Source organism: Apostichopus japonicus, chromosome 8 (assembly GCF_037975245.1).
Source record: "Apostichopus japonicus isolate 1M-3 chromosome 8, ASM3797524v1, whole genome shotgun sequence".
Lineage (NCBI taxonomy): Eukaryota > Metazoa > Echinodermata > Holothuroidea > Aspidochirotida > Stichopodidae > Apostichopus > Apostichopus japonicus.
Genome location: NC_092568.1, coordinates 26233047 through 26244871, shown reverse-complemented (window position 1 = coordinate 26244871; position 11825 = coordinate 26233047). Strand labels below are relative to the sequence as shown.

The window sequence follows — 11825 nt, the reverse complement described above, 5'->3', positions numbered from 1 at the left end:
AGGGTGGGGTGTGTTGGGAGTATGGGAAACAACACATTGGTAGTCCACATACAAGAACCAGTCAAAGTAAAACAAAATAAATTAAAAACAAAGGATTATGAGTATTGATGTAAATTTATTAGAAGAGGCTTTACATTTAGAACAAAGCAAAGAACAAAGAAAAAACATAACAAGAGAACCATCATGTGACTACACAAGGCATAAAAATTGACAATGTGCAACTTCTTCCAAATGATGATTTTAAGAAGGTAATACAAAATATTTTAATGATGAAACCGATCTACATGCGATATTACAGAAATTTATCTTTCTGTGAGACAAGACTCTTCTATTATACAATCCATTATGTATATTTTTTCCCATGTTGGAGCACAAAGATATGAAACTACTGATTCAATTATGTTCGATCATATATCTTCCTTTAAAGCAGTTAAGTTTAACAAATCAGAACCAAGAAACAAAACACAATTTACTCAAATTTGTCTTCCCTTTGACATCAAAGTATTGAATATTCACCCCTGAGACATGTTGCTAATATGCTGAACCCACTTATAATAACTTATGAAAGTTCAGAGAATATTAGAACAATGTGCCGCACTGACGTCACTTCTCGACGTAAGTCAGTGTTAGATTAAAATTTGAAGCACCCTATCACAGAAACTAAAATTCATCACAGGGCAAGGCGTAGAGCAATAGAAAGGCAAAATATGAAATGAACGGAAGGACTGGACCCATTTTTCACTAAAAAATGCCTTAATTGGTTTACATCCCTATTTAACCATGTTTTGCTGTGAGAAGAAGGTTACTGTCAAAAGCCACAGTATGAAATTAAACAACACACAAGTTGGCTTGGGAAATAAAAAAATGGAAAATATAAACAAATTGTCAGTGTAATATACATTACGAATATTACATTAAAAAAAATCCTAGCATAAGACATTGCAGACAAACAGGGACTTCTGATCATAAAACAAAATGTGAGGATTAATTATTGGCAAAATTCATTGATATATAAGATGAAAAGCCTTGACATCTGACTACAAATATTAATAAGGATTGGGGGCTAAAAACAAGGGTATATAATGAACAATATCTAATCTGAACTATTGCATACCCATGTATAGAATTTGAGGGAAGTGTTAACAGCTACCTTGCACTCCTATGCTGTAAAAAATGTTGTATTATGCAGGTAATAATTCATTTTAGTTTAGCAGTTTTAGAAGGCTCTGACAATTGTCTCAAATAGAATGTGATGGTTTCTGTGCACAAAACTGCTTTACCTTTGCACTTGTCTATTTGCCCATATTGCATGGCATTTTTGCGATGCGATACTGGACAACAATTATCCCCCAATTATGTCACATCATTTAACTTGAAAATAACTACGACAAGCATAACCCCCAAGTATCGAGACACAATTTAAAACCATCGTACAAACCTCTCGTCTTCACAAAACCTTGATTAATGTCACCATGTTTACACTGCACATGATAAACAATCAAATGGTACACATAGCCATATATGTAATAAACATATAGTTGAGCTTTTAATAACTTTAATCTACAGGTGGGCAGTTGTGTCTCATGCCCAAACTTCAGTCATGACATTCAGGGTTGCCCAAGCTTAGAATTGAACTTGCTAAATTCTCTCTCTTGCAGTCAAACATGAGCTGTCCCAACTCTGCGACTGTCAAAGTTATAACAAGAACAAGAAAAGTGAAGTTTCATCACTGATGAAAGTCTCCATCATCATCGTATCGCAATCCTTTAGCATCCTCTACTTGTCCTTCCTTCTCTTACCACTTCTATCATTATCATCAGCTTTGGATGAGACTCCCTCCGATGGACGTTTATCTGCCTTCCTGGCTTCTCGGAAGAAGTTATCCAAGTTGAAAGGATCTTCTTCTTCTTCCTTCTCATACTGGACAGGTCCTTCGCGACGCCGAAGCCTGTCTGTTCCAGCAAACTCTTTGTCTGGGACAAACCTGTTGGAAAACATTCAAGAAGACTGTTCAAGAAGACTCGATCTCAAACCATATAGTGACCAATCAAAGCAAAGTTGAATGCCTGATTATGGCATTTCAAAAGTAAGTTGCAATATGGGTAGTTGCTCAAAAGTATCATCACCTGAAAACTCCCTTTTTTCTCTTTACTTCTTTACATCTTTTAAAGCCAGATGATTATCAACATGCATCAGCAAACTGCTGTTCCTCAACCTCCTTCTACCCCCCCCCCCCTCTCCCTACCTTACCCATTTATATCTGAGAGTAACCATTCTGCCCATGTATGAAGTCAAATCACTGCTATAATAACTGCTAATAAGTTAAACAGTTGACAAGTTAAGTTTTGTCCATAACAGTATCCTGTTAATGTTATACAGACTGTTAACAAATCTCAATAACAAGGTATCAATTTTCACCTTTAAACCACACCACAGAACCTTTTTGTGAGTGTGATTTAGAATATTTTTTCTCTCTAAATAGTCTACCATCCCACCGCTTTACTTCATTGCTGTAAACTTGAAATAAAGTAGGCTCACTGATGCACTCACAATGCTTACTCCAATCAGCAAATTCATCATTCCCGGTTACATTTAGAAAGATATATTTTTTTAATCTGACTGACTGCGAGATAAACTGACCTTTTTTCTTTAAGAAGTGTATCCAGGTCATCTCCATAGACATCTTTGTCAGCATTCTTGCTGGGTTTATAGATGGTGTTAGCCATGTTCTGGTTCTTCCTCCAGGGTTCACTGTAAACGTTGTACGATTCATCTTCACCTCCAGCGTATCCGCTGTCCAAACCCTAGTAAAAGATAGCATCAAATGCTGTCGTTAATGATACATGCTTGGAATACAATTTCACTTGCATGTGCCTTGAAGTAAACGAAAGACTTCAGGAGTGACTGACAAACAACAAACAAACAAACAACACTACCAAGGACAACAACACAGATTAAAATATGTTTACTGTAAGAGAAAGCTATCACTGTTGATGACTATTTCATGAGGCTTCTTAAAATATGAGAGGACTTTGAAATTCCACCTAAAAGACATCTGTTTTCTATTGTGGTTTTTCCATGGATTACCCATTTATGTGGCACTTTAGCTCTTCTGTCCCAGGCTACGTTATTGGCCTTTTATCGGCCAATATCATTGTCAACTCTGACCTCCAAATGATCACACATTGGGAGCTAACATACCTTGACATAGCTGAAAAGTATTGCTACAAGATTGCTAGTAGTCTAATGTTTTGTTTGGGAATAATAGACATACATCAAAAAAATTTAAAAAACTTGATCAGTGTCAACTAGAGTCATTTCACATAACTGACATAATGTATGGTCCTTGGTCCAAGACTTTATAGTTGTACACAACTAAATTGTTATTTTATTCAAATTGCTTCACAATTGAGGTCGCCGACTCCTGACAAGAACAAGAGGTCCCAAGTTCGAGTCACACCAAGATTAATGTATGTTGTCCAGTTACAGAGTTGTTGACAATTGACAATTAATAATCACGGAAGTTAAATATGAATCTAAGAGGCTGACTTTGGTCAGTTTGCAGCTTTGATAAGCCAATTGTGGCTTATTCGCGAGTTCCTGCTTGCAGGAGGATCTAAAATACATACAAGAGAACAATTTTTCAATTCAAAGAGCTTAAGCACCATTCCCTGTAGTCCTTGAAATAAAACCTGTACCTCTTTGCGATAACCAGCTCTACAAAATGCTTTTCACAAATCATACGATGGACTTACTTTACTGGAACCAAAAAGTCTTTGGTCAAACTGCATGTCATCTCCTCCTCCTTTACCTCCAGCATTAGGTAAACCCAGAGCAATCTTCTCACTGATGTCTCTCTCCCTCTGTTTCTCAAGTTTTGACCTTCAAAGGAAACCATGAGATATATATATATATATATATATATAGATATATATATATATAGATATATATATATATATACATATATATATATATATATATATATATATATATATATATATATATCTATATCTATATATATATATATATATATATCTATATATATATATATCTATATATAAAGCCATACTTTCTGCAATTTCGATGACCTGTGTAGGATGCTATTGCATATTATCATTTGAAAATAATTTTAAAGCATATTTTCACTTCATATCATTACTAGAATTCAAACCATATTCAACTTCCCAACAAACATCAATTGCAAAGTATGTTAATATTTATAAAAAATAGAAATCAAACTAAACTGTTAGCAAACTGCTTATCCACTGAAGAGTCTGTGTAAGAGAACGTGTAAAAGTAAGAGGGCCTGACGTTTCGATCCTACCAGGAATATTTATGAACCAATCATATCTTCTCCCAAAAGATGTGCTTCCCCCTTCTCATTTAATGTTCCTATCTCATACTCCTTTTGTTTTATTGTTTTGTTATGAGAATAAGTCATTGTCAATCATAAAATTTACTGATATTTCATCTATGATTTTATTTGGTATCAACCTCCTTACCCCCTCTAAGAATTCCAATAGTGGGATGTAGAGGGCCAGTAGGGGAGGATATAGAAGCTCAATAGGGAAAGATATGGAGGGCCAAGGATATGGTAAGGCAAATAGGGGAGGATTAGGATGCAACATCAGAGAGTCCTCACTTTCCAAGCATCTTGTTACAAACCTTTTATCGGCTCCAGCTCTGTTAATATTTCTCTGCCTCTGACGATCCTTGTGTCTTTCATCCCGAAGCTTATCTCTGTCCTTGGCATCAACATTTGCCTCTGTTTAGACGAGACAAAGATATGAAAGTATCACAATATTATTGGAATAACACATTTTTTGTACAGAATATTTCTTCAAAGTGCCTTTTATTTCTCTCATACCCTATTCAAACTCAAAGCTATGAAGACACTCGCAGTACTGTTATCACATGAGCACATGTGAACACAGGATACATAAGGTCAGGTACACCGAGAAAGCAATAAACTAACAGAACATCAGAGTATGATGCTTGCTTCCAATACCAAATACTGGCCGTAGCCAATGTTGAATGTAAATAAGTATATCTTACAAACTTGTGTCTTGCACATTAAGCAATCCATTGGCTCAAGATCTTACCAGAGTTATTGCGCTTGATCACAACTTACAGTTGGGCTCATAATTTTTGTTCTATTCTGTGACTTTCATTTAAATCAACTGAGCAAGATTCCCATTCAAAATGAACAAGAATGTCAAATTATTTCATAATTACTTGGATAGCCATCAAATCAGCAAATCATCATGTCTGCTGGGCATACGTTTTATATGCCGCAATATGCGTCTAAATTTTATATTAATGCCATACTAATTCAGTTTTTTTTTTACAGGGAGAAGCTAACCTGGGCGTAAAAAAATGAACAAAACATCGCGGATCAACTTACGGACTGTTTGTATGCCAGCTCTGTCCTTCCTGGCTTTATCTGCCAACATTCTTAGGTTTTCCTCCTGCTTCTCCTTCTCAATCTGAGCAACTTTCCTCTCCATTGAGGCTCTCATCTCCACAGCTTCTCGAGCCTAAGAAGATAAACAGACATAAGACAATCAATTTCATGTGTTTGAGAAACCTGATCACCTAATACATGAAGAACATTCATGCATAAACTGTGTTGAAAGACTAATTAATATTTGGTCATGATGTTATGACTTAATTAGCATGAAGGTTTGTTGTCATAGCCTAACCTCCCTCATAGTCTAAACTCCTTCCCTCAACCACCCGCATCCCCCCAATTCAAACACACACATACTAAGTACCTAAGAGCAAATTTATAACACAGATTTTACATTTGTAATGTAACTTTTAAGATGTCAGAGTATTAAAGACAGATACTTATAAATTATTAACTTTTTCAAATTGACTGGCTGTTTTCCTTTTCTTTGGTGATGATGAACAATGTACTTGTACTTTCCAAGTCCAACACAAACAAATCAAATTTATTAGCTAGGTATCACAAAATGCTTGGAATTTTCCTATGATGAGACTATCACCTTCAAGTGACTTTGTAAGGCTTTCTTAAATAAGAATTTAATTCTCTCAATCTTTACCTTTCTGTCAGCAATGTACAGAGCTTCTGCCAGTTTGGCGAAGTTCTCATTGATCTGAGGACTTTGCAGTCCACGTCCATCGGCAGCTAGCCTCTTATCCAGTGGAATGGTATAACCCTGAGAGATTAAAACAGTTTGCAGAATTTGATGAAGATAGAGTCATAGTAATAACCAGAAGTCTTTTAGTTTCTTACCAAAACATTGAAAACCTATTACCAATTGAAGTCCTCAGAAGCCAATAAAAGAACGATACATTGACACATTTAAATCACAATTTTCTTTAAGGCAATCAGGGGGTGTGGATCCAAGATATTACAGAGGGGTGTAGACAACTTCAGAAAGTTTTGGTGTGGTTGAAAAGGAGGTGTACAACACCAACTTGTACCTCCACCTCTCATTAACATCTACACCATCAGCATACACCTCCACCCCTAAATAAGCACAAAAAAAAACATATCTTCTTGATACTAAGGGCCATATAATACACTCAGAGATACTTTGACAACTCAACATGCACATATGTCCACATCCATAAATGTTTATATTTAGTCATTTATTGCTGACTACTGACTCACTCACCTTTTGATTTTTCCAGTTAGAGATACACGGTGGAATTTTCCATTCTTGCTGTTCCTTTACCGTCACCTGTAACAAACAAAAAAGTGTACATAAGATAACTAATGGATGATAACATCACTGGTTACTTGATGAGCAGGGGACACATCATCCTCTATTGATTAGTACTAAGATAAACACCACCAATATAGCTGACCATACAGCCCAAAGTAGTTAGCCTGATCACACTCGTTTGGGTGACGTTGTAGCCAAACTTTAGTGAGCTCTCTCAAACTTTGGATGTCTAAGTGACTGCTTATTATCCATTTCTATAAGCTTCAATTTTCCACAGGTATTTGGGCTGTTATTTTAAATCAGTTGTTACATTCCATTACTAAAATGACATATTCCATTTCTCCTCAATCAAGTTACAGCTACAGTGTCCCCTAATGAAAACAGAAAAGTGTTTATCCTAACTAGATGAAATTAGATGGTGGCCATAGGTCTTTGTTATTACAGACAATAACAACTTCTGGCCCAATTCTTGCATGCAAAGTGCACTGGGTACATCTGCTGTTACGTCTGATGTTTGTTTTGAAGAAGAAAACAGACTTTCTCCCAAGATTATCTGACATTAATGGATCAATGCAACAACAAGAAAAAAGAAAAGAATTCAACCCAATAGTCATGATGATGTAACACATCAAATAGGATTGAGGGCGCAGTGCTAATACGTTACCAGTTAGTACATGAGGAAAGTGCATAAGGAAATTTGAGACAGGTAAGAGAGAGGGGAAAGTAAATTCAGCTATGGCCAAATTCAATCATGAAAGATTAAAAATTAATAAATTTTGAATCTAATCATGGTATCATAATGTGAGTTAACATCATTATTAAGCAAACAATCAACTTTATCACCAGAGCATTCTTTCAACTGGTAAGCATCTGATTTTATTTTGACTATATATGGATGATCAAACCTTTCTTGTCGGGGAGTGCATCACTGGTGCTGGTGGTGACGGCGGACCTCTAGGGATTTTCTTATTAGTTCTGAAGAAGACAAAAGTACACGGCTATGATTCTTGTAGCAATGTTTACAACTACAGTTTCTACTAAATTTATCAATTCATGCAGAAAATAACTTACTGTGATATATCTAATACCTACGGCAACAGATGACAATCCACCATTCAACCAAAGTAAAAATCAGTCACGGGTTGGCTTAAGTTTCTTATGCAGTTAGAAGCAAGCAATGCTTTTTGAAATTAAAAGACCGAATGAACTTACTTGAATCTTGGAGGTTCCATGGGATCCTTCTGTACATCAACCATACGTATCACTCTTTGTTTGGCCCCTGAATTGAAGGCAATACCTTGTTGAGATGGTGTGTACCTAAAAGGTAGTAGAAAGATACAAAAATTGTGTCTCCAGTTATAAAGTGAAGCTTTCTTGATGAACATGTATTTAAGTTTTCACCTGTTCAAGTTGTTGATAACTTTTGTAGTAAGACCAAAAGTTACCTATTTTGTTAAAGGGGAACAGAAATGGGGGGTTGGGATGGGGGGAGGGGAGGGGAGAAGATGACAAGGTTCAATTCACTTAGACTGAAAATGCAGGAGGACTGTGTGAGAGTTTAGGTTACAGACGTATAATTACTGGTTATGAGATGCACTAGTTAAGAAATTAAGGAATATTAAGCAACAGTTATCCAAAATTGGACGAGACGACAAAAGGAACAGGAAGAAAAGACTTGTTTTGACAAAGTGGATCAATTTTAATGGAAGGTACAAAGGTACTATTACCCTCCTTGAACTTTTTTACCCTACTTTGCCTACCAAAGTTTGTGAATTATTGACTTACCTGATGTACTGTGCAGGACCAGTTTTCTCTGCATGTCTTACAGGCATGGCTGCAGATATTTTAGAATTGACTAATTTTTGCAAGGCTTCTCTAGTCTTTTCTGTGGTCTGTCAAATACAAGATAAAGTATAAAAACAAATAAAAAAAACATAACAAGAAAGAAATAAACAATGATTCCAATTGATTAATTGTGAAATGGAAACTCTGGTAGAAATAACAGCACTATCAAGTAGGCTATAAATTGAAGTTCACATAACCATTACATTCTGTAAAGTCTTCCTTTGCTGAATTGCTATATTTCTGGGTGGTGAGAGTGGAATTTTTAAATGAAGAAACAAAAATCACTGACCTCCTCTACAACTTCTTCATCAGGACGTTGAATGTCTGGGTCATCTTCATCAGTGATTGGTTTTGCTACCAGATCTTGTGGCTTGGAATGAATTATCTGTGACAATGTAATGCAACAAAGAAGATCGTAAGGTGAAATGTCTGAGGAGGATATGATGTGTCATCTACTGCTAAAGTCTATTTAACGGAGTCCAACCTGACCTTCTTAAAGATATTGAGGCTACAAACTTACAAAATTTGACATATGTTAACCTTTGACCAGAACAAGACTGTTAGACTCAATAAGCTGGAACTACAGACAACATATGAGATCTGCCCCACTTTAAATATCTTGTTTTATACAAATGTTCACTGTTTGACTTCTGTTGGACTTATGGCCTCTATCAGTATCAATGAGGCCATGTTACTCACTATGGCATAACTGCAACCAAGTACAAAATCAGATAATGATGTAAGAAACAAAGACAGGTCAAATTGAATACTTCCTAGATTTATACAGCTATATATATATACCTTATCTTTTCCATGACCTTGTCTTGCAATGGCATCATATTGTACTTTCCCTTCGGCATCCACAGTCTTGGCTAGAGCGTTGGATGTTTTTTCTTTCTGTCTTCCCATATCCAGTGGGAACTGAGCAACATGAATCTCTGGAAATGCCCCTCCATCTCCAAAATCCTAAAGAACAAAAGTAAGTTACTTCATTAAAGAGTTGAACACAACTCTTCAACATTTGGCTGAAAAATAAGACAAGCATTCTGTGCATAATTGGCTTGGCTGATTTACTACAGGGTTGAAATGTGATAGTAACGATCATATAAAGCTAACAAATTTTTAAAATAAGGTCAGATAAATTGTAATTCAATGTTTTACAGAATAAATCAGATTTGGTTTCCAAGACATATTAAACCAAAAGGTTGATAAATTATGTAATAGCTTAAAATGTTCAACCCTAACCAAAGTACTTCCCTTCCAAAGCATCCATACAAATTAGTGTTAAAATACTCACTGTAACCAATCTAGGGATCCACCCCCTTCTGTGGCCATATGGTGGTGCAGCGTTCCTTGATACTGATACAACACTTAACTGTGAAAATAGAAAGAAGAAAGCGACTAAAACCTACTATCTTGTCATTACAAAACGAAGAAATATATGTTTTATTAAATATTGACAGTAAGTAACCTGCATAATTTGTGTTAAGACTGAAAAGTTCACAGGATGAGAATGCAATTTACTCCAAGGATGGGTTGGGAGGACTATTGAAAATTACCAAAATGACTTACTTCTTGTGATGCTTTCTCCACTTCATCTTCAACACCCCACTGCCTGGGTGCTGGAAGAATGCTGCAGGGTTAAAGAAAATTTCCACAATTATTTACTTGATAAACAATAACAGATAATTTTACACTGGCACCAGGGTAGGGCATTACCGGTGGCAAAAACCTGTTGTGCCCTCTGTGTTTGCCAAGGTGCCCCTGAAAAATACACCCAGCAGGCGGCAAAAATTGCTGTCGTGCCCTTTTTGTTTTGCTGTCACTGTCCCGGCCATCTTTCATTGAGGAACATGCAAAGTAGTACACTAAGTAACACTAGTGTTACCCAACAATCTTGGGGATATTTTGTTTGATTCGTTCATTGCAAGCCTTGCTCCCCGAAGATTTTTTTACTTTCACACAGTAAGTCAATTGGACTTCTCAAATGAATTATTAGTATGCGTCGTATGCGAGGGAAATCACACAGTAAAATCCCATTGATTTTGTAAGGAGGTTGTTCACAAACTTCACAGAGCATTCCCTCCATTTGTAAACATACAGCAAAAGAAGACTGGATGGATGGCTGCCTAAAGCCCTTCTTATGGACAGGATAATTGCTTAAATCGGTTGTCCTACTCCTAGTCCCTTAGATGTACTGTATACTACAGTAAGACTACTGTAGCCAATGGCTGAACAGTTATGTTTTTTAGTATGGTACTTGGTAGAATATGGTAATTTGTTCCCTAAATTTGCAAACTGTGTTACACATAGGTCGCTGTACTGATATACACTGCAGTTGCTGTGAAACTAAGTGTGAAACTAAGAAACATAAACGTTGTATTTTGAGACACTTTCGTGGATCTTTCCGCCCATTCAGTGGAATTACATAGTTAACTTCAATGAAGGGGTGATGCAGCGAAATGTTGCCTTGCTTTGTGCAATGAAATCACATGCTAGTATGAAATAGAACTAAAGTAGAGCTGAGCAAAATCAGCGAAAATCGTCATCACCGCTATCCTTTCAGATAACCCTTAATGTCCTTACTATCGCGAATTTACAGTATAACAAAATGTTACTAGCAGTAGCTAGTACGTGATTAAGTAGTAGTACTACTACTACTAGTGCTTGACCCATACTCATTACTTAGTATTACTAATACATTATTAGCTTATATGCCTAGCCTAACGAGTACTGGCTACGTAGCCTAGGCTATATGCTTTATTAGTGGCAAGATAGGCCAACTTAGCTTCGGCTAAGTCTAACTTTGGATTGGAATATAACTATAATAACCGGACGACATCAAGTACTAAATTGAGAAAATTGTACTTACTCGGCTAGTGACACCATTACTGATGTCTGGACAGACGTTGATGGGGTTGAGAAAAATAAATTAGTATTAGTAGGCTCAACTCAGAGGAAAAGGAGCTGCGTGACCATCTAGCTAATAAGAATAACCTTGTACACTTAGCACCAACGTACGGAAGCGTAGAAGGGACATTGCATTGTCGAGTTACCGACTTGACAAAACGACAAATTATCTGCAAATCAAGTTGACGAGTTGACGAGATGGTAACGTGACAAAATTCAGAAAATTGACGTTTTGACGAGATGACGGATCTCGTCAATGCATCAATATGAGATGGTAGTAAGTGTGCAACTCGTCAATTTGCAGAAAATTGATTGCAGGAAATTTAGCAAAGCACATGAGAACACACACAGGAGTGAAACCCAATCAATGCAGCC

At 36.4% G+C, this 11825-nt stretch overlaps 1 protein-coding gene across 1 annotated transcript; it reads right to left on the bottom strand.

Moving 5' to 3' along the window:
- Nucleotides 1–95: 95 nt before the first annotated feature.
- Nucleotides 96–11569, bottom strand: LOC139971322 (SNW domain-containing protein 1-like). The gene is made up of 15 exons (XM_071977672.1): nucleotides 11413–11569; nucleotides 10113–10173; nucleotides 9838–9915; nucleotides 9342–9506; nucleotides 8830–8925; nucleotides 8481–8587; nucleotides 7908–8012; nucleotides 7601–7670; nucleotides 6645–6710; nucleotides 6066–6182; nucleotides 5405–5537; nucleotides 4666–4765; nucleotides 3756–3882; nucleotides 2641–2804; nucleotides 96–1984 (listed from the first exon to the last, which is right to left on the bottom strand). Exons 1-15 carry the CDS (start codon nucleotides 11427–11429, stop codon nucleotides 1777–1779), a joined length of 1614 nt encoding a protein of 537 aa, XP_071833773.1. The 5' UTR covers nucleotides 11430–11569; the 3' UTR covers nucleotides 96–1776.
- Between the last annotated feature and the right edge of the window lie 256 nt (nucleotides 11570–11825).

Excerpts from the sequence above, each read along its gene's own strand:
- LOC139971322 (XM_071977672.1), bottom strand. Across the intron at positions 2,805-3,755 it reads GACTTTTTGGTTCCAGTAAA|GGTTTGGACAGCGGATACGC; the intron begins GTAAGTCCATCG and ends ATCTTTTACTAG. Across the intron at positions 1,985-2,640 it reads ACACTTCTTAAAGAAAAAAG|GTTTGTCCCAGACAAAGAGT; the intron begins GTCAGTTTATCT and ends GTTTTCCAACAG.